The 25706-nt window shown below is 35.1% G+C and overlaps 1 protein-coding gene across 4 annotated transcripts; it reads right to left on the bottom strand.

The window, feature by feature from the left end:
- Positions 1-262: 262 nt before the first annotated feature.
- On the bottom strand, positions 263-21763 carry ZRANB2 (zinc finger RANBP2-type containing 2). 4 transcript variants are annotated; one of them, XR_007455002.1, is made up of 11 exons: positions 21638-21763; positions 19205-19257; positions 19005-19113; positions 17833-17915; positions 13404-13480; positions 12980-13114; positions 11715-11884; positions 9895-9981; positions 7825-7983; positions 5900-6137; positions 263-5034 (listed from the first exon to the last, which is right to left on the bottom strand). XR_007455002.1 is itself a non-coding variant. In XM_049618503.1 (11 exons), the coding sequence occupies exons 1-10, from the start codon at positions 21691-21693 to the stop codon at positions 6727-6729; spliced, it is 963 nt and encodes a 320-aa protein (XP_049474460.1). In that variant the 5' UTR covers positions 21694-21762; the 3' UTR covers positions 6035-6137; positions 6687-6726. The 4 variants fall into 4 exon arrangements, 2 of the variants coding, with proteins under 2 accessions (XP_049474459.1, XP_049474460.1); XR_007455003.1 differs by lacking the exon at positions 263-5034 and adding an exon at positions 6687-6756 and having other exon boundaries at positions 6035-6137; positions 21638-21762; XM_049618503.1 differs by lacking the exon at positions 263-5034 and adding an exon at positions 6687-6760 and having other exon boundaries at positions 6035-6137; positions 21638-21762.
- Between the last annotated feature and the right edge of the window lie 3943 nt (positions 21764-25706).

The following is a 25706-nucleotide window of genomic DNA, read 5'->3' as shown; positions in this document are numbered from 1 at the left end:
TTAATATTGCCACATACTGGTATTTGCTTGGTAACTTTTTTCCACCTTATTTTCAACCTGTGTTCTTACTCTGAATGCATAACTTATAGCTATAATGGGGTTTTTGTGGATTTTAATCCAGTGTGACAACATATAATTGGGGTGTATAATCCATTTTCAATTAACTACAGGTAGTTTAGCTAGCCTATTGTTGTATTTCATGTTTTTCTCTTTAAGAAAACCTCTTTTAGAATTATTAAAGTTTTATTATCCTGTTATTAACTTCTTGTACCTTTTGGGGTTATTGTGGAAATTGAAATGCTTTCTTGACTGTGAAAGTTTACCTTAAATTAGTACTTTTACTATTTCTTGAGGAATGAATCACTTACCTTCTTGGGGGCACCTGGATGGTTCAGTTAAGCATCCCGCTTTTGATTTTAACTCAAGAGATCAAAATGCAGATTAAGCTCCCCACTGATAGCACAGGGCCTGCTTAGGATTCCCTCCCTCTCTTTCTGCCCCTCCCCTACTCATGTGCATGCACAGTCTAATATAAAAAAATAAATAAATCACTTACCGTCTTCCTTTTGTGTTAATGTTGTAATCTTACTTCCATGTTCTAAGCCCAATACATTACTCACATAACTCCAAATTTAGGACTACACTGATTACACAAATGCTGTAATCTGCTTAAGCAAGCCTTCTATTCTTTTCCCATAAAGTAGGTCTTTCTAATCCGTTCTCCAAGAAGTAGCCAAATTTGCTTAAAGCTAACTAGGACTATTTCAAACCTTTCAGTATTTCCCAACCGTTTGTAGAATCTATTTAAATTATTTTCTATGGCCTAGCGGCTTTGCATGATAAGAGTGTCTACCTCTACCACTTCATTTTTTTACTCATTATGCCTTACACCAGCCTTAAGGTTATCATCTTAGCACAGACTTAGCAACTCTGGTATAGATCTTTCAGGAATGATTCTCCCAATTCTCTCTGACCTTTAGGTCTTCTACCCACCACTCATTTACTTTATGGTACTCATCAAAATTTGTAATTATTCTGTTTTCTTAGTTTTGATAGATTCACTAGAATACCTTGCTGTTTTACCATCTAGTCATTAACTAGTTAGTTCACTGTCAGGCATGCAGCAGACTCAATCAACATATGTAAATAACTGAATAACACAATTCTTTGGCTATATTCTAAATATTGATACTGACAAATTACCCTCTAAAAGGTCTGTGCTAACTCATCCAATGATGAAAAAAAATTAGGGATCTTAAAATGAAGAGATCATATTGATTCAAAAAGTCCCAGCAGATGCAATCAAAATGGCACTAATGACAAAAGTCCAATGGTGTGCCTAAAATTTTCAATGTGTTAAATATCAGTCTTTGTAATCCTTGAACAAGATTTTTTACATGTAAATTCCTTATAAATCCCGACATTTCCTTTTCTTTCCACTTTTGCTCATATAAGACATCAAATCTTTCAAATGCAGAGGAAACAGTTTGCTACTTATTTGCTACCTAATTGGCTTACCAGACTCACAAATGCCAGTATTCGCTGTGTACTCATGTACCAGGCACAATGAACATTCCCAGGGTGATACAGCTACCATAAAGTAAAAATTCAAATCAGGAAGTTTCACTCCAGAAGATAAACATCAAATCTCATTGTCAATTCTACCCCTGGATCACACCCATTCAACTTTACTTCCTATTACATCCAGGTGGGAGATACCCAGCCTTTGTGATGAGGTTGATAATAGGCTATGACTGTTTCATCTTTGGGGGTAAATACAAAATCCTTGCTCTCAGTATATCACTGTAACTCACTGTTTTCAGTCAATGTTCAATGTGGTCCAGTTTAATCCTGACAGATCAAGAGGTTCCTTCTCTCCAAGGTTTCTCACAGCCATGGTTACTTTTGGTCCTCTAAAAACATGATCAAAACTTGAGCCTTCACCATTTAGCTCACATTCATCTACAAACCATCTCCTTCCTTCAGGACTACTGAAGTCAATTCCTGTAAAGCATTTTGCTTTCATCCAGGCAAGACTGAGTCTTCCCATTTTTATCACTTTATTTCTACCATAAAATATTTTATAAGTACTCCCCCACTAAATTAAGGTAATGGGAAAACGGCTGTCCTATATCCTTTTAGCTTCAAACCCAGGTATTTTTACATCCTTGAATACTATGTAACTTTCCTCATAAGCTTCCTAGATATATTTTAATCATTCAATTACTTAGGAATTTACCTAGTTATTGTAAATATTTTTCTTACACTAGTACCTTTTATTTTGCTAAATACATACATTTAAGAACTATTACTTATTATAAATGTTTTTTACAAATGTGTGCAAATGTTATGAAAAGAAACCATACTGTTTACTAGTCACTCTCAATGACTACAAATTTGCCTTAATGCTACCTGGATCCATCCCTCCTGATACTATAATTGTCAAAACTCTTTTTTAAGGTCAAGTCCTCCCACCCTCACCCCACCATGATGGATCTAGATCCCATCCCCTCACCTATTTGATGATACCTTTCCAACACTTCTTCCCTCCCTCCTCCATCATTTACTTTCTGTTCTATTGGAGAATGGAAGCATACCAACAAAAACCCAGTCTCAAAGAACTTCCCAAGGCCAAAGCTTGGAACAATTTGAGCAATAAAATAACATAGCATTAGCCTATGACCTAAAGTATAAAAGAAATATGCATGAATCCATACAAATATAAATGAGGTGTTTTTTTTTTACAAACAAATTCCAAGTGAGAGGACAGCCCTCCCCAACAGGATGTGGAGTTCAGTTCCCTGATCCCTACTCTGAAGGTGGGCTGTACCTGGTAACTTGCTTCCAAAGGATGGAGTAGGTAAGGGAAAAATACTAACTACAATGATGAATTTGGGCAAATCTGGATATTATGTACCAGATATTTGATGAGAAAGTAACTTTCCCTGATATTCTTTCCAACTCCCCCATTCTAATCACAAGAAAAAAACCAGACTAATTTAGAATAGGGGAATATTCACCAGGACATCCAGCCAATACTCCTCAAGACTGTCAAGTTAGAATGAAAAGCTGTCAAACCACAGGTGACTGCAGAGATAGGACAACTAAGTGCATTGTGGTACCCTGGACTGAATCCTAAACAGAGTAATGGGAAATGGTGAAATTCACATGAAATCTGGATTGTAATTAATAGTAATAATTCAATATTGGTTTCTTAGTTTTGTCAAAAGTGTGTGGTAATGTGTTAATGATGGTGAAAACTGGGTGGGGGTATATTGGAATTGTACAATTTCTGCAGCTTTTCTGTAAATCTAGTTATAAAATTGGTGTCTATCTGATCTGCCTACCTACAAATAATGACTGAAATTAATACCATCTTACCACATCACTAGATTAAAAAACATCTAACCATTTTGGCTTTGGTTATGAGAGAGAATACTGAAATTTGCCATCAGACTTGAAAGTAAATTCCTATTTAGCAACTTCTGCGGTTCCCATGGGCAAGTTTTAAATGTCCTTAAGTTGTAACCTTCCTTTTTGTAAAATACAAGATACACAACCATGTCTAAAAGTGGCAGGAAGAATCATATAATGCCTGTACATTTATTACATACCCTAAACTGTCTTAACTGAAACCATCCACTCTATTTTCCAGAAATAATAAAATTTCGAGTTCAGGAATGCTAAAAGGTAATGTGAAAACATCTCAGGACTGTATCAAAAAACAGGGCTGAGTGGAGAAATTCCCTGCCTTCTTATCAATATCTATCTACAACAATGGCTGTGGATGCCAGAATACAAAAGATGAGATGTGAAACAAAGACTTTTTTACCTTTATAATTGCACCAAGAGATGGTTTTTCTTACATTTTAGAGCTTGCCCTGAAGGTAAACATTACCAGATACCATGCACATATTATTTAAATGAAAGGATTCTAAATGAGAACTTAAGAAAACTTACTAATTAAAAGTTACTGAGTGTTATAAAGTCACAGTCTTACAAAGAATTCAAGAAGCACACTATGGAGTGTTATTTTACCACATGAAATGAAGTGTGGGATGTTGTTGATAGGAAACATTCAATTTGGGTATTCTCAATTAAAAAAAGTCACAAGAATTTCGAGTATCCATGGCTATAACTGATCATAGCTTTGGAATGTTTTAAACCAAGAACTCCTAAATATAACGTGATGTTACAGAAAGATAAGTGAATATAAAGAATTTACAATGCATAATCAAATGTAACAAGACTGATCTGCTTAAAAATAAAGATTAACTCAGAGCTTAAAAATTCTAATTTATTTCTCACAAATGCCACTTGATGCTTGATTCACAGCTTTATTTACATTTGTCTACAGCATCATTTCTTCATGAAATGAACTAGTACAGCTTAGTTTAACCAAATGAAATCATAATCATCTGAATTGTCTGTAAACTATCAGCTAAATTTATAACCTTGCATTTGCTTAGTACAGCCAAAGTTTCAAATACAGAAAGCACAAGAATAAACCAATGGTAACATGTAGACTCTAGAAGATCATCTGGGCAAATTTAGAAGGTGGACTTTCAAGAAGTCTGAGGCACAATACAAGAGAGTAAAAGTTCTTGTGCAACCTACAGTAAACGCAGCAAAGAAAATTAAGACATAAAAAAACAAGGGGAAGTTCATTGTAAAAATATTATCAAAATACTTCTACATAAGATATTTTGCTTTCATCTTTAGATCAGCTGAAGAGAAAAATCACTCATTTTAAAGTAAAAAACAAATAATTTTGTTTGGTCTGTCTACTAGATAACCTTAAAACTTTAAAATTTTTAATTGCAGTAGACAATAATTTAAAATTAAGGAAAACAAAAACAAAATGTGGGTACTGATCCCCATGACAAAAAGTCCCCAAGCACAATTTGTCGATTTCCCTTAACATACTTACCTTGCATTGTCACTGAAGATACTGTTAAGAGAAGAAACCTTTTTGTTTTTAAACCAGAGGACAAAATGTAGCTCAAGTGACCAGATTTTGAGAAATAAAACGAACTCTGTATTTTAAGCCATAAGTAATTTCAAGTGAATAGGAACAATAAGTATTTCTGCATGTCATGCAGAAATAAGCATTCATTTGTTACTCAGAAGAAAATTTTATGCAGTGTTTGAACATCTCAAGGCAAATAAATGTTCATTTAAATTCACAATCTCTCTGCTGATCTTTCACCCAAAGAAATATACTTCAATTTGTTCCTCATTAACTACGACTTAACTTTATCGATACTACCATATGTGATAACCGGGTTTTTAAAAGATATCACATGAAGCTTCTTAAAATATTAAGATAAAAACATTTTGAAACGGATGTTTTTCTCATCAATATCAGTAAAGAGAGGAACCTGTTTGACATTTTTGCTCAAAATTATTGTCAGGAAAGGGAAAATGAATAACACCCCTTTCCTTCTGCAATTCACAAGATTTTTTTTCTTCATTAAATGTGGTGGTACAAAAAAGTAAAACTGGATAAAAGAGAGACAAAGATTCTAAGGCACCCTCAGCATAGGGAATTTCAAAATGAGAAAGTTTCCGGTTGGCTGTTTTCAACTAGTTTTACTTTTTGTGATAGGAATCCCTTTGACATAGATTCATAGGAACAGGTTGACTCCTTTTCCCAATTAACATAAACAGATTGTTTCCAACTACTTTACCACAGTCTTGCCTCCATGCCCAAAGTTCAGGCAAGCCTAGGTTATCCTGTCTTCAGTCAATAGACAGTTCATATTCCGAAATGGAAAAATTAGAGTTCAAATTAGGAAACAAAGTACTCTGTCACAGCTGAAATGGTTTTAAATGAAATAGTTGTAAATAATGAATGATAAATAGAGTATCTATTTTAGGACATTATGGCTTAAAATACTATTTACTTTTAATTTCACAAATAAACACAGCTGTATTGTTGTGAAAAGCAATGAAAGGCATGCACCTCTACTAGCAGTTTTAGCACTTCTGACCAAGTAAGACACCAACTCCTTAAAAAATATGCTTCATGCACTGTACTGTTTTTTTTTTTTTAGATGTAAATTTTAATACATTATTTCTTTTTTGAACTTGAACGGGAACCAGAATGGGATGATCCAGAAGATGACCTGTGGTGCCTGTAAGACATAATGGAGAAAGCAGATAATCTAGTAAGCTAGAGCTGTTATCAGCATTCATTCATAAGACTGTGAGAATATAAAAAATAAAACCTCATTATGCTGACAGAAAGAATAATTAAAATATAAGATACAAACTTATACACATAAAATTAACTAGTGTTCAGACGTTGGATGTGAGCCCAGTAATAGCATAACTGTAATTTAAAATTCTCTATATTTTACAAGTATCTTCTCCTTTCAAGATATAGCCACCTCTCAATTATTTAAGATAATGAAGGAAAGCCTTGCAAAAATGTGTAAAATTACAGATAATATATAACAAAGGCATATAAACTTGGTAATGGAAGTGTGACTAAAATCAATCCTTGTGATACACTATATAGTGTGGTAAGTCTATATGTAAAACAAATACAGCAAGGCTTCTGTGTATGAGACTATATATTCATAAATAATTACGTTTTGGAAATCTAGGTCACACAAGATGATTGTACAATTAGTTATAGGGTTATATTCATGCAGCTAATATGAATAAGTCAATATATCAACCTGGGTAAAGTAGTGGTGTTCCGAGGGGTTGGCCCTGGGCTCAGGGTTGTTTAGTGTTTTCACCAATCACCTGGCTTATGGAATAGAGAACATGTTCATTAAGTTTAGATGACAACAAACTAGGGGGATTATATGTGGCTAAGATAAAAATTTGCAGAGTGGTAAGAAAGCAACAGAATGAGTTTCACTCAAGTACAGAATAATTGTCTTACAAAAGAACAAACGCACATAAACAACACTAGTTGTGTGTAACCTTAATATCTAAACTTCAAAATGTGGAGAATTAATAATTCTGTACAAGAAGGAATCATGAGGTAATCCTACCACTGAACCCAGCAATAATGAGACTACTTAATCCTTATTTTCACAAGTTGAAAGGATATGGAAAATTGGCAAAGATTACAAAAATAAATCGTTAAAAGTGCCTACATAATTAGATACTGAGAATGTAGAGAAAGTTAAAAACTGAGTAATTAGCCTGTTGCAAAAAAGGCGGACAGGTGACATCTGCACTCTACAAATTTTAAAGATGTCAATACCGATAAAGTGATCTAGTAAAGGTCTTTCTCTTAAAAAAAGGTAGAAAAGATTTGGACTGCCAAGATGAAAAATGTATTAGCTACAAGAACAACTTCCTTATTATCTTTATAAAGGGCATAAAACAATAATTTGCCGTGGAAACGCATTTATACATATTTGAGAATAGATTTCCAATGATCTGAAAAGGTTAATTTTTTTTACTAGAGGCCCCAGATTTCTATTTATATTTAATGGAAAATCAAAATCATAAATATGTTTAAAAGTTAACTTCTAAATTACTTCAACATACAGCCTCTGAATTATAATCTTAAAAGACAGAAATAACCGAGAGTTGGCTATAATAATCATATGCAAAAATAAAAATTTAAACAATAAAATGATCAGATAGTGGAAGAGTGGTTTGATCTACAACTTTTCTAAGCAACCTGATCAAAGCACACACGATAAACAAAGTAATCAATGTTTTGAAGTTCAAAGTTGAAAAGTGTAATTTAATATTGGAACAAAGGAGTTAATGAAAATCTAATCCTTGACTAGAAAGTTTAATCTATTAAACACACTTAAGAACACCCATTCTTATTTCTACAGAAACCCAAACCTTTCGGGTGACCGTGATCTTGTTCGTCTTTTTTTGCGATCACCAGGTGAAGAAGATCTAGAACGACTTCTCTTTCTGTTCCTCTCAGGAGAAGATGATGAACTTGAATAAGATCTTTTTCGTGGGGAAGAAGAGCCCCTGTGGGACCTGGAGCTGGATCTTCATTGATTGAGAAACAAATCAAACATTTCATTAAAAGAAGAAATGAGGCAGATCGTTCAGCTAACAGCTCCAAAAATAAACAAATAGGATTTATAACTGAAAATTTTGTAAGAAGGAATACTTACTGCATACTCAACAGAAGACTTCTGGTTCAATCACGAAAACAATTCTACTTAAGTACAATTACTTTAACATCATTTTTTTAACATTCTAAGTGTTTATCACTTACAACTAAAGCAGAATTTTTTTAACTTGAGGCTATCATTTTAAAGTATACATAAATAGCAAAACCAAAAGGTAATTGCATTTGCATGACTTTATGACTAGAAAACACATTCTCCCATTTGGGAAAAAAATATGTAGGTTATATACAAATTCCCGAGGAAAATAAACATTACAATTCCTTGTGGAATTAAGCAACTTATTAAGTTGCTCTAGAAAAGGCAAGGATAGGGGACAGAAATGAGAAAACAGTATTCAATTGCCAAATAATCAAAAAAATAAAATAAAATGAGTAACTTTAAAACTTTGATTTATATTAACAATATTTTTATGAAGAAATACTATTCATGAAGTATGAAGTGTTGACATTCACATGTTTCAGGTAGAAGTAAATGTGCAAATGTTTAAATGCAAATTTTTTTCTTCGTTTACATATTTTGGTTGAAGGAATTTAGCTCAAACTTCCCAAAAAATTCACCTTTGGGCTTAAAATAAAATCAGAAAGCCCAAAAGGAGAATTCTTTGGAAAGTTATAAGCAATGAAAAAAATGTTTGGGAAGAATATGAAGGCTGTTCTGTAAATCTTAATTCTAGTACTTCCCAAATGGAACTAGGACTTAAAGATCTTCACCTAAGAAGCACTCAAATAAACGTACTAACACAATGATAATACACAATAACAATAAACTCATTTGCTCTCCATTTTGTACTGGCTTAATACAAGTTTGCATATCATTCTTCCTTTAATGTTAAACTGCAGTTGTGCTCTAATGCTACAGATTTGGCTCTATTAAATAGCATTTTTACCAAAAGAACTACCATTATGATTCAGGGTAAATTTCCACAGAAGTGGAATTTTAGTCATTTTCTTATTCTTGTTAGATGCTTTAAATAATAAATCAAAACTTAAAAAAAAGGCAGCATATTTTTACTAAGTTTAAAAAAACACTTTTAAGGAAGTAGACTAGTGTCTCATTTGCTTCTTCACAAACTGCTTCCCTCTACCGGTCAAACTAAATGCAACCTGAAGTTAACAGTAACGATTACCTAAGACCACATCCTACCTAACCAACCATACTTCCTTATTTAGTCTGTAGAATTCAAGAGGAGTGCTTGTTCTAGACATAGTGTTTGTGTAAAATTTTATATTTATAATTTTTATAATAGTGTTAATATTACAAAAAAATAGAAATGGGTACAAGACATTCCAGAAACTTTATCTGATATAAATGACAAAATAGTTTCTGCAAATATTGAAACAACTGCCCTACAAAACAATCTGTTTTGAGGCAAGGTTAATTTTCTTCCTTTCAAAAACACAATGAACTTTTTCTCTGCATATCTGTAATTTTATTTGAATTACTGCAAACATAACTTTATTAGAGATCTGGTGATAAGACTCTGCTCCATATTCCTATTTCATCACATTTTAGCTAGTACAAAAATAACAAACCTTGCATAATGCAAAATAGCAGCCTTAATTCAATCATGGGAATGTCTTGGCACACTGCTGGCAATGGAAACATCTCATGGTGAGAAAATTAAGCCGAGGCAAGTGCATTAGTTTCTAATGCTAAAATAAAATTGACAAGTAGAAGCAAAATAAGAGGAAAAAAAGCAGCAACGCCTTCTGCAGCCTTAAATATTTTTTCTCTCTGCTTTACAGAGAGATGCTACCTCATTCACCTTGATTTCGACCCACGAGATCTCGAACGTTCTCTGGAACTGGAACGAGATCTTGACTGCGAACTGGAAGAGCTTCTTGAACGGGACCTGGAACAACATGGAAGGATTTTTTTTTCCAGGACCACTTAAATGAACTTTGTGATATGAACACTGAAAGAAAAATGTATATTAGAGTTCATTTTCATATAAAAAGACAACTATTTGAGATACACATTTTCAGAACAAAATATTTTAAGGTAATATTACTTAAATACTTATGCCAAAACTTAAGCTAACATTTAAAAAGAAAACCATCATTTCCCAAGTTTGACTAAATTGCTCTAAAAATCACTCAAAATTGTACAAATAAAAACACTAAGCATTATCTCACTTCATTAACATTGAATACTTTCTGTTCACAATTTTTAAAGCAACCTAGGACTTACACATCCAGGAATTTTGAATGCTGCTGTTTATAATTTAACTTCTCTGATACATCTCTATCAATTTCCCTTAGAAAATTCCTTGTTTCCTCAGTCTCTAGCTAGTATGATACTGTAAGTATGATGACATGTATATGTTTAACTGTTTTTCTATCTACTCAAAGGTTAAAGAATTAAAGAGAAAATACATTAACAATCCTGTCTTAGGTAATTATATTACCTTTAATTTACCCCTTAAAATAATACTTTGTAGAAAAAGATTACTATTGACATCTTAAAATTACTATCTTTATAATTACTTTTGTAAGGTTTCAGGCTTTATAGTGCTCAAATAAAAAATTATCTAATTTTTCTTTTCTAGAGAATGGGTATGCATGTGCACTCAAGCGGGGGATGGTGCAGGATAGGGGCGGGGGGCAGGGAGATGGGGGGAGGGGGGGGTAGGGAGGGGGGGGGGGGGGGGGGAGGAGGGGGGGGGGGGGAGGGGGGGGAGAGAGAGAGAATGAATGAATGAATGAGAATGAGAATATCTTAAGCAGGCTCTAAGTGTAGAGCCCAACGCAGGGCTCGATCCCACAACCCTGGGATTATGACCTGAGCCAAAATCAAGAGTCAGACATTCAGTGGACTAAGACACCCAGGTGTCCCCCAAATTATCTAACTGTTAAGTGCTTAATTAGCTAATATTTTGACCCTTAAAAACCATTAAAATCCACTGCCCATGATTTCACTGGATCATGAACAGGAATTGTTCATGGGAACATTGTTTACACAAGGATACTGCTTTTGCTCACTTGAATTTTCATTGTTGACTACACAACCAGGTAATATGAAAATTTTACATTACTAACAAAATAATATTCAAGTACAACACCAACTAAATCTTCTTTTTCCTGGATATCTCAAGATAATGAGCATTAAGCCAATATAACTAATATGGCTGAATCGGCTCCTTTATTCGGAATACCTCTATTAAATCATTAAAACATTGTATAGCAAGCAATGATTTAATTAGGGTCTAGAAAATTCCTACACTAGCCTTTAACATCATTAGTAAAAATATAAATCTTAAATTTACTTACAAATTTCTAAATGTAAACTACCTATTTAATCAAGTAGCACTATATATAATTTAAATGAATTTTTTAAAATCTATTTTAATAAAAAGCATGGTGATAAAAATGGACCAAGGGAAGGTTCATATTAAAACTCTGCATTTCTGAAAATATTGGACAATAACTTCATGGCACTAAGAAAAAATTATTTTATAAAAGTTGACTTGAATGAAATCTCAAATAAAAAGGAAAGCTTATTCAGTCAAGAAAAACAAAATTTATAAATAAAGAAGTTAGATACTGACATTTTGACTGGTGTTACCCTTGACCTGTACCCGTTTACCTGGACCTAGACCTTGAACTTGAGGGGGAGGATGAGCGTGATGAAGATCGTGAATGTGAAGATCGAGACTTTGAGCGACTTCGTCTGTTAGATTTCTTTTTATTACTATCTTCTTCTTCACTGGCATCAAGATTATACTTTGAGAGATCAGCATCATCTTCATCCTCATCCTAACAAAAATTCAGTCAATTATTTAGACATTTGGATATTAATGCTATCTACGAGGAATGATAAACAGTCCTGTGTATTGGACACCTCCATATGGATATGTGATGTCATCAACATCTCAGCAAATCCTCAATCCTAAAAATCTGCCTACTATATTCCTCATCTCAACTAAACAGACTGGTTATTTCAGACATTCCAAAGAAGTAATCCTAGAAATCACACTTATTTCCTCTTTTTCTGTCACAATGTATTACCAGGTAAGCAGTCAAGAATTTTCCATTTTAACCCCTTTACCATGTATTACAGTATAACCTTTAGGTGGTCTTCCTAACTCTAGAAATCCATTCTGCCTCCCCTACATCTCAACATATTGACAGTCACCCCCCTGAACCAGGTCAGATAAACATACCTCATTTGTTTCTTACAAGCTTTAAAAATTGTTGCACACTGATTTGTTTAGTTGCATTTGAGGGCCTCTTATGATCAGACCTCAAAGTGTGTACCCTCAATCTGGATCTATACATAAGGCCATAAAACTTTACACTTTGGACTCAGAGAATAAATACCACCTGATGGTGGTGCCCCTTACCATTCTCCCCTCTGCTCTAACCACACTGGCTTATGTATGATTTTTTTTAACATTGCTGGTTTGTTTCCTATTAAGTGACCTGTTTACGTTCTCTGCCTGAAAGTGTTCTGACCACAGCTCTTGTAGCCAGCAACTAATATCATTCTATCATTCAAATCTCAGCTCAAATTTCACCTCCTCAAAAATCCCCCATCCACTGAAACCAAAGGAGCTCTTCTCATGATCCGTTACCACGTCTTTATAACATAACTGCTTTCTAAATTATCTTGTTCATTTATGTCTTTCCCCTCTAGAATTTAAGTTCCATTAAAAGAAGGGTGGCTCTTAATTATTACTCTATCTCCAGAGCTAGAATAGTGCTTGGCAGAGTGGATGCTCAAAACCCTTGTGAGAACTAATGAATACACAGAACATAATCTTCACTATGGGACAAAGATCATCAAAAGGATTCATGTTATAACATAGCTCCAATAAGACTAAGAACAAATAAGACAAGGAAATCATTTACCTCATCTAATTTATATTTAGAAAGATCTTCATCCTCATCCTCTTCTTCTCCCTCAGATTCTTTATCTTCAACTTCCTTTAAAATAGATGCAGGACCAACTGCCTTCCCCCTGTATTTTTTCTTTTTACGTCCAAACTAGAGAAAAAAATTTCATGATATTGCTGTCAGCTGAAAATGTTTAAAATCACTATTTTTTCCTAAGAAATTACTTTTATATGTTTAGGTCAACATGTATTTTTTTAAGTTAATTTTAACAATTATATATTTAAGTCAATTATGACTTAAAAAATGGTAAGCTGCTTTAGAAGATTCAAAGTACACTTATAAAAAATAAGACACATTTAGTATTATTCCTTCTCAGTTAAAATATTTTTGAACAGGTTTTCTAATTTGTGTTCAACCTGCACACTAATGTATAGCTTACCTCATCATATTCACCATCAGATTCTTCTCTTTCTATATATTCAACATTTTCTCTTTCATTAAAACCACCACCATAACCTAAAAGGGGAGGGGCATAAACTATTATCCTAGGACAATTCATTAAAATAACGAAAATATATATATCCAACAACATCACCTCCAAGCAACAGAGAAAAAGAAAAATCTCATCAATGACATTTGCCTATCTAATAAATTACTAGTTTAAAAAAAAGCGTATTAAAAAACCTCACTACAAAAAACAGTGTCAAAGTTAGATACCTTAGCTGAAAAAGCCCTATTGCTACACTTCTAGTTCTTCTCATTCTCAATTTCAAAATGTCCTGTATTACTTAGCTTATGCATGGAATACATGGGTGGAAAACATCTATTCATATCTCTGCCATAACCAAGTTTCACAATGACTTTCTTCTGTAGTTCATCATAATTCTTCCGGGAAGAGTGTGCTAAGAACACAGACTCAAAATTTCACAGATTACCAGTTGCAGATAGTCTGAAATCTTTTGATGTATTGAAATTTTGCTGGGCTAAAATGTAGCTAGGGCTTGGAATATTCCTAATTATACAAATACAATGACATAATAAAGGGCATCCAAATTGGTTTTAATACAATTGTTTTTAATCTATTGTTAAAAGTCACTCAGGTTCTCTGAATTAACCAGTAAACTTTTATTTTTTTATTTAAAAAAATTTTTTTAATGTTTATTTATTTTTGAGACAGAGAGAGACAGAACATGAACGGGGGAGGGTCAGAGAGAGAGGGAGACACAGAATCTGAAACAGGCTCCAGGATCCAAGCAGTCAGCACAGAGCCCGACGCAGGGCTTGAACTCACAGACTGCGAGATCATGACCTGAGCCAAAGTCGGACGCTTAACCGACTGGCCACCCAGGCGCCCCAACCAGTAAACTTTTAAAGTGAAAATATTCTATTAAAAAATAATCAAGTTCAGCAAACCACTATTCTTTCATGTCACAACCAACATCTACAATTAGGATTGCGATTTTTCACATAAGCTTAAGAGAAGGTGAAGTTAATTTTAGAGAAAGTGAGGGAATTTTGAACTAAATCTCCCACTGAAAAAATAGAGAGGTATGTGGGCAAAAGCAACATAATCTAACTATTGCACATACTGCAGAGCAGTACCAGCACATAAAGTCAGTGTTTCTGGGATTTAAGGATTTCATGAACCAGCAAAATGCTAAATACATTTATAAACAAAAAAGTATTCTTAAAGAATTTAGGATGTATGACTTTAAATTTACTAATCACAGGCATTTAAAAAATGATCACTTACCCTATCATCTTTTTCTGATAGTCACAAATAGAAAGTACATTAACTGTCTGGACAAAATAATGTAATAAATTTAACTTAAAAAAAAAATCACATTAATCTTGTTTCTGGTACTTTGTACCAGCGAAAACTGCAATGTGTCGGTATTTATCTCTCAAATAATTGCAATATGACTCCTTGCCTCCTCCTCCTACCTTATTTCAGAGACCATATGGATTTTAATTGTAATATACAAGAATTTTCTTTTGTTTCTGTAAGGATGACATACGAATGAGAAATGTATTAAATACAGTTACAACTTTCTTTAGCAAAATCTTGGCTCCAGTTTTTCAGAAATCAAATATAAAAAACCAAAAACAAGTACAAATGGGTATACGCTGAACCTCAAGAAAACAGCTCACACATTTAACGCTAATTATAGATTACAAACTCTGTGAAAAGTTATTACATCAACATGTCCTGAGATTAAGATATGAATACTCTGATAAACAACAAATTTTAAGAGATAACTAAAGATCTAATAAGCATCAAAATACTTAAAAGTAGGAGAAAAACTTAAAAAAAAAATCCACAGGATCTAGATGGAAAATAATTCACATAGCGAAAAAAAAAAAAGCAAAGTGAACAAATACAATGCAACAGCATGATTGTCCTTAGGCCAGTAGTACAGAAAAATGCCTGAATAAACTAGACTGTTAATATGCGGAACATGTGAAAATATTAAAACAACCCTACTTAACACCAACAGACTTTTAAGAGTTCTCTGTTCACATTTAGTAATCTATACTTGAAAAATGATACAGCAAATAAATTATGGCAAGATTTTGACGTTAACTGTTACACATAATTTTGCATAGGTACGTAAGGACAATTATTTTAAAATAAATATCATAGCAAATATAAAGCTATTCTCATCTCATACGGGCTACAGAAAAAAAAAAAAACCTAGTAATTTAACAAGGACGTTGCTAACGTATAACTATTCAAAAAATAGGAGAAGAGGTGCGCTTGGGTGGCTCAGTTGGTTAAGTGTCCAATTCCTGATTTCGGCTCACGTCAGGATCTCACGGTTCAGTTCACGGGTTTGAGCCCTGCCTGGAGCTCCACGCTCACAGCATGGAGCCTGCTTAGGATTCTCTTTCCCTCTCTCTCTGCCCCTCCCCCATTTGTGCACATGATCTCTCTCAAAATAAACATTAAAAAAAAAGAATTGTACAAAATTATTTGTACAATATTTAATGTGATAATGCAAAGTCAGCAATCTTTCAGTAGTGCATCAAGTTTTCTTTTATTCACAAACTATCCCACGCCTAGGAAATGTTCTCCAGAACCCTGGACTTCCTTACTAAAAATAGTAGAGACACTAGAGAGCAATGCTATAGGTTATTTCACAACTTCAACTGCGACCAGCAAAGACAACTGGTTATAGCCAGGGAAGTGGGAATGGCTCAAGACAACAGAATCACAGAAGAAAAAAAAAAAAAAAAAAAAAAGAATGAGTAAAGAAAAAGTGAGAAGGCATCAAACTTCGAGGACTTTAGTTATTACACTACTGCTCTTACAATAGTGCAACTTTAAAGGAGAAATCACAAAATAGGTCAGAGAATATGAGTAGATAAAAGGCTTTTTGGAAATACAATTTAAAAAACTTAAAGATTCTGGACTTTATCCTAAAAACAAAAGTTTTATTTATTTTTATTTTAGAGAGTGAGCAAGCAAGCAGGGGAGAAGGGCAGAGGGAGAGACAGACAATCTTAAGCAGGGCCCATGCTCAGCATAGAGCGTGATGTGGGGCCAGATGCCAGGACCCTGGGATCATTACCTAAAACGAAATTAAGAGCTGAACACTCAACCGACTAAGCCTCCCAGGCACCCGAAAACTGTTTTAAACATATGGAGCTTTTAGTTTGGAAAACAAAATAAAATACCTCTGGCTGCAACTGGGCAGGAGAGGAATATGTACAGACAGAAACTAAGACAAGATATAGTGGTATCCTTATCTAGGGTAGTCATGGAAAAGAATTTTGAGGGGAGTAGAGGAGAGATAAGGAGTTACTAAGAAGGACATTTACGTTTCTGTCTTATGCAACAAGCATATGGTGCGTGGTACTAATCATGAGAAAGAGATCACTAGAAGAGGGCCAGGTCCTGGGGGAAACTCATGAGTTCGGTTTGGATATAATAAGTTTGACATTTACTTGGTGATGTTGAATAGACAGCTGGATATATGGGTCAAAGAAGTCTCAGCTGAAGACACACATTTGGGTATCATGGTGTGCTGAAGTTACTTAAAGTTAGGACTTAGAAAGAAAACTGAGGGACTGGGTCTTGAAGAACCCCAACATTCTGTGGTCAGGTAGAAGGGGATGGCTCTAAAAAGGACACAAAATAAACTATCAGAAAAAAGATGAAAAAAACATAAGATATATACCTTAAGAGGTGAATGAAAGAAAGGAGACTCTTATCAGAAGGCCTCAACCTGTCCAATAAGTACAAAGGCTCAGAATGAGAAGAGTAGGGTGGGATTTGAGGATTACAAAAGGAAAAATATCTAGGACATTAGGTTATAATGTTCTCACATGTGACAGTATCAAAAAAATTAAAATTAAAAAAAGAACGAGGGGAAGAAAACAAGAATTTGCTAAAGTCTAGAAGGGCTAAGTCCAGATGATTCTTAAAGGGCTAGTGAGTCTTCCCTTTGCCCTTATTAATGTTCACTATTTGTTAGCACAGAGCTCTCTAATGCTATACTCTGTAAACTGTGATACTGTTAAACAGAAAATGACTTTGTGTATGGCAGAAAAACATTAAGGTAAAAAAACCTAAGGGCAGAACAGACAGAATCCTCAATTACTGTACTCTTATAAGAAGGTGACAGAACTGCTAATTCAAATTTTATTTCTTTTAAGATCACTTAGGGGCACCTGAGTAGCTCAGTGTTAAGCATCTGACTCTTGATTTGGCACAGGTTATGATCTCCTGGTTCATGAGATGGAGTACCAGATTGGGCTCTGTGCTGGCAGCACGGAGACTGCTTGGGATTCTTTCTCTTTCTCAAAATAAATAAACATTAAAAATATTAAAGTCACTTCGTTAGAATGTGATTGAATTTTTTTACCTGTTCTTTCTTCTAACTTAGCATACTTTGGAGTATTACACATGTTACACTCTGATCTTCTGGCCCAATTCACGTTACTGCACCTTTGGAAGGGAAAAATACCAAATTAGTAGACTATAACACAAGAAAGAGAGTTAATTTCTAGATAGTTTAGAATTTTAAAATAAAAACTAGGATAAAACCACTACTATAAAGAAATATTTATTAAGGATAATGTAAACAAAGAAAATGTACTAGTGCACATTTTCTAAGAGAAAATATGGATTCCAACAAAAGACAACTATTTAAGCAGAAGCAAAAGCTAAACAGTATGAAGAGTGCCTTTGTCATTTTTTCAATAGGAGACAAATTATACATACACAGATTTTGATGTCTTAGAGGGAAAAATCACCTTTTAAATTAAAGGTTTTACTAATTTCTCAGTCTCCAAATTTACCTCAAAAGACAGCAAAGTTATACCTTCCAAATAACATCAAAAAAAAAATATTTTTTTTGAGGAATCAGTTCAAGCACTAAATTTCACAGCATACCAAATCCAGTGACCTAATCTGTTGACAAAAAATTTTCCAGTACAATTTTAATCCATATAGGATCAGAAATTTATTTTATGACCCTCTTCTGATTCAGTCCTTTTTTATATATTTGATTCATCTGCACAACAGAAAAGATGGAAGTTGGAAAAAAATATCTATACAGAACTTGAAAATCAAACATATTAAGAATGCCTAATTACAGATATTTATGACACACAACTTATGATTCTAAAATTACTCTGTAAACAGGTCAAATGAATTTTAAGTGTATTTCACATTAATGATAGAAGCTAAAAGTTTTCATATTTTTTAATAGAAAGAAGTAGGCTTTGGTGATTTTAAATAGCCCTTCATCCTTTTTTTGAAATGCAAGCTCACCTTAAGCATTCATTTACTGGTATACATAATCCATCATAGTATAAACTAATACTACCATTAAAAAAATAGAATTTTTAAAAGTTCTTTATACTTCTATACAGACTAAACTTCTATACTTCAGATACAGACTAAACAGTACACAGATCTTTGACTTAGAAGGTTTCCTCAAGTTTGTCAATGTGACAAAGAATCGGAAATATTAATAAGTAGTGGCTAGATATGTTATTATGGAAGAAAAAGTGGATAATTTAAAACACATACGTTTTGCACTGCCAGTCATTAGCACTAAAAAGGCCCCGGCTCTTTTCTGCAAGTGTCTTTCCTATTTCAGTACCCCCAGCTTTCATCATCTTAGCCTCAGTTGTTTTCTCTGAAAATAGGAAAATGATACATGATTAATCTGGGGAAATTTTAAAAATGATCTGTATACAGTCTTAAAAGAAGCTTCCTTAAATGCTTACCCCGACCACATCTATTACAGCTGGTTCTTCTAGCAAAGTTTACATTTCCACATCTGAAAATAAAGTAAAAAATATTTAGAAAGAGATTTAAAACTGAAGAATTTTTAAAATTCTCTATACACAACTTTTTAATGATTCCTTACTATACACCTACATCCAGAACTTCTCTAACACCATCTCAGTCATGTTATGTCAATGTTAACTACGAAAAAAAAAATCATCACAATTTAGGTGGAAAAAATGAAAGATAAATATAAAATTTAAGTCAAAAGTCCAGGATAAGAAACTCCAATCTCTCACTATCTAGTTACGTGATCCTAGTAAGTCGCTTAAGATTTCTGTGTTTCAGTGTTCTATTAGCACATGATTGATCACAACAAAATCCCCTTGGCAAAGCTGAAGTGAGATATCCACTTCAGCAATTACTGAGGAGGCACCAGAGAGTTAGAAACAAAACCAAAACAACTTCAAAGTAATTACTAGTATAGAAAATAAGGAAATACATACAAAAATGTGTTAAGTATGATAAGAAATACATAATCCTAAGGATGGACCAGTGGGGAGAATATAGCTTCATGGGTCTTGATAAAATGCTCTTTTTACAAGCAGAAGATAGAATGGTAAGGAAAGATGATAGGTTATATGGACTAAAAACATACGCAGGTTCAATAACTATAAGGAAATGGGAGTTGTGTAGGGGCATTTACCAAACCTCTGAAACCTAGTTGAAAAAAGTAACAACCACAACCAATAAACCCAACATATGGAGTAACACAGTGTCACTTTATGTTTATATTCAGCAAACTTAAGTAAACAAAAAACTTATCAAGTTCATTTACATGGTCTTGATAGTGCATCTGCATATTGGTAAAACCATGTTAAATGCTGAGTGATATACAAAGCTTAAATTTTAAAAAATTGATTACTTTTCTTTGAAAATACATATCTGAATATACACATTGTAGAAATATTGTATCCATATCTTTGTAATTGAGTTGAATGCACTTAGACACCTACTTCAAATATTTGTGTATGCTGTCATTAATGACACTGTCAAAGGTAAATCATTGTACAAGTAATCAATCAGTAACATTAAAATCAGAAGTTGTGCTATACCTTTTGAATGGTTTCAATAGTATTTACCACTGAGCAATGGTATTCATAGCATATGAATTGGTCCCATTCAATACTGTCAGATACACCTGATCCTTCAGATCATCCTAATCTTTATGCAAATAGGCGATCAATTTGTTATGAAATAAACACAGTATTTCATTTAAACTACTTACAAGGTGGTCAGAAGTCAAATACCCAGGAAATGTGGACTTAATCTCCGTTACAGACATTAGATGATTTAATTCTCTTAAACTAAAACCAATAGCTACCAATTAAGAGTATCTGCTGTATTTCATTGCTCTACACACTATGCTATCCTATATTCATTGAAAGGGAGCTATTCTATACCATTTTTTTTTAACAGTTAAATAACCTACTTAAAGTTACATATCTGTAAGCAAGGGAACTGGAATTAAACCCACATTTGTTTGCTTAAAAGTTTCTCTGTGAATTTTTATCTTTGGCTAGCCTAAGGACAAGAAATCTGAGACTTTTATTTGAACGTGAGTTGTGCATTCAATTTTTGGACAACTACTTTCCATGTATTTCCAAACAGGTACATGTATCTGAGCACCCTCCAAAATAATCTAGCAATTTAATAGAGCACACAGACTTCAGCAGCAATGTCAAAAGGCTGAGCCACTAAACACGTGCTTCTCTGCTGCAGGCATCTCCAGGCAAGCAGAAACACAGGCCTCCTGCCTTTCGGCTCTAAGCAGGCGAAACGTTCGATTCTCGTGGGGAAATTAAAGATTACTAGAGAAAAAAGTCAGAATCTCCTAAATCCAAGAAGGGTAGCGTTTAGGGGCAAGTATAAACAGTACGGGAGAAAGCGGAAATTAAAAAGGAAGCAAACAAACAAACAAAAAAACACAACAAGGCGAATTATGAAAAAACAAAAAACGAGTTCGAGAAAGCAGCTTCCCGCGAACAAAAGTAAAGTTCTGCAGGAAAAAGTCACGTGGGGCAGATCCAATAGCAAGCTGGGCACGACTCTGTAGATTTCCTTATCGCTGAAACCTGGCCGAGGCGGGGGTGGGGTGTGGGGGCAAAAGGTAGGCCATCTCGCTCTCGAAAAAGAGGGGCTGTCTTGGAGAGTTAATGTCGAGGAAACTTGGGAGACATTCTCAAAACAAAGGCTCCCGAAATACCTCATCGAGAAGAGGCTGGAGCCTCCTTCCCGCCTGGGAGCCGGCGGTTCGCCTTCTCAACCCGGCCTGAGGTACTGGAGACCATAAAAACGGAAAACGCCGAAACAACCCGAGAAAGCCTCCACCGTTAAACCCTGCCCCAATTCGGGACCCTTCATGAACTCACTTTTTGTCAGGGCAAATCCAGTCACCGTCACTGACTCGGAAATTCTTAGTCGACATCTTGGACGCCGCCACCACAGCCACCCGCAGCTACGTCTTCGCAGGAGGAAGCGGGCAGGGGACTTTCGGCACTCCGGGGCTGTCTCCAAGACGCCTGATTCTGACGCACCACTGCACCAGGCTTGATAATGAGGACACTCGGCCGGGATTGAGTTTCAACGTTATTGTCTAAAGTAAAATGCTTGTGCGACTGTTTCCTGGCCGAAGGAATTATAGTACAAATGTATTCTCTGGAGCTAAACTAACAGGCGCCGCAGGGACAGCCAAAGCGGGAGGCCTTCGTGGCACTGGAAGCCTCGGAGAGCCCCCTACAGGCGGGAGGACCCGAAAAGAAAATACTTCCGCTCAGATGGGCGGAGCTAGGGAGCCGAGGGGAAAGTGGCGGTAATCAGGTTTGAGTTTGGGATGGCGCGCTGCTTAGGCTAGGTTTAGGGGGTGAGGTATGGTGGACTAGTGAAGTATTTGTAGAAGTTATTTTATTTTATTTTTTTTTATTTTTTTTTAACGTTTATTTATTTTTGAGACACAGGGAGACAGAGCATGAACGGGGGAGAGTCAGAGAGAGGGAGACACAGAATCTGAAACAGGCTCCAGGCTCTGAGCTGTCAGCACAGAGCCCAACGGGGGTCTCGAACTCACAGGCCGCGAAATCATGACCTGAGCCGAAGTCTGCCGCTTAACCGACTGAGCCATCCAGGTGCCCCTGTAGAAGTTATTTTAATAAAGGATTGGGAACTCTGTTCTTTAATTATGCACTTGGTACACGGGTGTCATTTAGAAACGTACTCTTTTTTGATAACATACTTAGATGTAACAAATAGGCAATGTACACGTGGGAAACCAGTAATTTTAGAAGTAGGGTATTGCCAATATTGTTAAAAAATTACCTGTGCCTTTTACCCCTTGCATTCCTCCAGCGGTAACATTCTCCTCTGTTTGAGGTTTAATCTTTTGCTTTTTGAAAATTTAGTTTATGTACGTTTAACTTACAAACTGTTGAGCTTTACAGGGATAGTTGGTTGTTAAGTAATTTGCAGCTTCCCCCCTCCCCCCTCAACAGTATACTTCCAAATTCGTTTTAGGGTGTCACATATATTTGCATGTAGCTGTAGTTCCCTAATTTCACTGCAATATACTGGTGATATTTCTATGTGTGACAGTTTATCCCTTTTATTTAGCAGGTTTGTCATTACAAACAACGTCGGTATGAACCTTCTTAGAATGCACGGATTCAGTTACCAGAATGTAAAGATTTTTCAGAGTACAATATATATCTAGAAAGACCATTTTTCAACTACTTTCTAGTTATGATATCTGTCTTAAAGTCTTTAATAATTATAACATCTTAGTCATCTAGGATTTGGCAGCTGGTGATTTTGTTTTTCCTTGAAAACTGGTTATATTTTCCCACTTCTTTGTATATTGTTATGTTGCATAGACTCTGGGTCCTATTCAAAGCCTTTGGGGTAAGTTGATCATTTTGTTTTGTTTCAGGAGTCAATCAGTCCAGTTTGATTCAGATACACAAGTTCAGTCTCACCTTCTGTGGGTGCTGGTCCCTATGAGTTCAGTTTTCAAAGGCTTTGTTATTCTGCTTTGAGTCTGTCCTGTACATACAACCCTCAGCGATTACTTTAGAACTTGGGCAGTACAGTAGTCCCCCTTATCTGCAGTTTTGCCTTGTTTCAGTTACCTGTGATCAACTGTGAGAAGCAGATGATCCTCCTTCTGACTTATCCTCAGAAGGTCATTAGCTTAACACTGTGTTATAAATGCCTGTCGTTCACCTCACTTCATCTCGTCCTGTAAGCAGTTTACCATCTCACAACATCACAGTACAAAAATATATTTTGAGAGTGAGGGAGAGACCACATTAACAACATTTATTACAGTATATTGTTGTAATTGTTCTATTTCACTATTAGGTCTTGTTGCCTAATTTATAAGTTAAGCTATAAATTATAGGAATGTATGTATAGGAAAAAACAGTATATATTGGGTTTTATCTGTAGTCTCAGGCATCCACTGGGGGTCTTGGTCATATTTCCTATGGATAAGGGGAGAGAGACTACTGTAGTTTAAATTGCAGTTCCGTTCACATGTCTTTTGCCATAGAGCTTGTGTCTTTGCTAAAGATGCTTAGTTCATGTGTGAGAACAGAATTTATGTGGGTTTCTGCATAGAATTAGGGGGATCCCCTTCTACACTCTCCCCTTGTGATATTCCACTCATGCTCTTTTTTGCAGTGTCCCCTTTTATTAATCCTTCTGCCAGAAATATGAGGTTTTTCTTGGGAGTTTTAGCTGCCTTCCATAGTTGCAATAGCTGACTAGGGCCCGCACTGGGGCAAAGAGGTGAGAGAAAAAAATGTGATTCCCTCTGTACTCTTCAGATCACAGAGGCCTCCTTTCCCAGCTCCCTTCTTTAGAAACATAGGTGTTCTCTTGGTCCAAGCCTAGGCCTCAACTCTCAGGTCAAAGCCCAGAGGGAGAAAAGGAGGGGAAAAAAAGCCAGGTATTCTCCCACAGAAGCTCCTTTTCTCCATTCATCTTGCTAGAAATATAGGATTTCTCTTAATTTTTAATGCCTGTGCTACCATTAGTTTTACTAGATGTCAGGCCTCACGTCAAAGCTGTGAGAGAAAATAGGAAAGACAAACAGGGCATTTCTCCAACTTTTGATTCTCACCAATCTGCCGTTTTTAATTTACTTTTCAGAGCCCTCAGGTAGTTGCTTTTTGTATTTTGTCCTGAGCTTTTAGTTGTAATCAGTAGGAAAGAGTAGTGTAATCATCTTGACTGGCAGTGCAAATCCAGGGAATGCAAATTACTACTACATATCCATCAGAATGATTAAAATGAAAAGTTCAGACAATTTCAAGTGTTGGACAGGGTGTGGTACAACAAATTCTTATATATTCTTATACATAGTGGAAGTGTCAATTGATGTATCTTCTTTGGAGAACATTTTGTCAGAGTCTATTAAATCTGAACACCTGCATACCTTATGATGCTGAAAATCCACTCCTGAGTATACTCCCAACAGAAATGCACATATGTTCACCAAAGATGTATATAATAATGTTCATCGCTACACATTCCTAATGGCTCCAAACTAGAAATTCCCCATTGCTTATTTATGATAGCCTGGATAAATAAATTGTCATATATTCATACACTGGAATACCATATATAGTAATGAAAATAAATTGCAACCACATTAAACAGTGTGGCTGTCATTCAAAAGTGTAATATTGAGTTGAAAAAGCCAGATACAGGATGCCTGGGTGAGTCAGTTGCTTAAGCATCTAACTCTTGATTTTGGCTCAGGTCACGATCTCACAGTTCATTAGATTGAGCCCCATGTTGGGCTCTGTACCGACAGCACAGAGCCTGCTTGGGATTTTCTTTCCCTCTTTCTCTCTATTCCTTCTTAGCTTGCATGCTCGCTCTCTCTCTCTCTCTTTCTCTCTCTCTCTCTCTCAAAATAAATAAATAAATAAACATTAAAAAAAAAGAAAAGAAAAGGCCAGACACAAACTAGTACATTTACATGAAGTTCAAAAGCAGGCATAACTAATCTAGGATAATAGTTACCTTAGAACATGGAGAGAAAATAGCAACATGGGGGTCTTTTGGGATCCTGGTAATATTCTTTGTCATGCTTTGGGTTCTGGCTACATAGGTGATCTTCATTTTATAAAATTGCATTGAGCTGCACACTTTGATTTGGGCATTTCTTAAAATAAGTTTTAAAAATACTTATATTTATCCATCTCACCATATCCCACCTATCCCCTCATTCAATAGATGCTTGCTAAATATTATACCAACTTCAGGGACAAAGAGAGCGATCACAGACCTGCTTATGACATGGTGAGTATCACTAGTGAATACCTTGTGGCCCTAATGGTGAATGAGCTTTCTTATAGTTGTGATATTGAGTCTACCATAACTCATATTAAGGCATATTACATGGCTATTAAGAAAAAAAATCTTTTGTTGGTTCTAGAG

Source organism: Panthera uncia, assembly GCF_023721935.1.
Source record: "Panthera uncia isolate 11264 chromosome C1 unlocalized genomic scaffold, Puncia_PCG_1.0 HiC_scaffold_4, whole genome shotgun sequence".
Lineage (NCBI taxonomy): Eukaryota > Metazoa > Chordata > Mammalia > Carnivora > Felidae > Panthera > Panthera uncia.
This window is presented reverse-complemented; position numbering and strand designations above follow the sequence as displayed.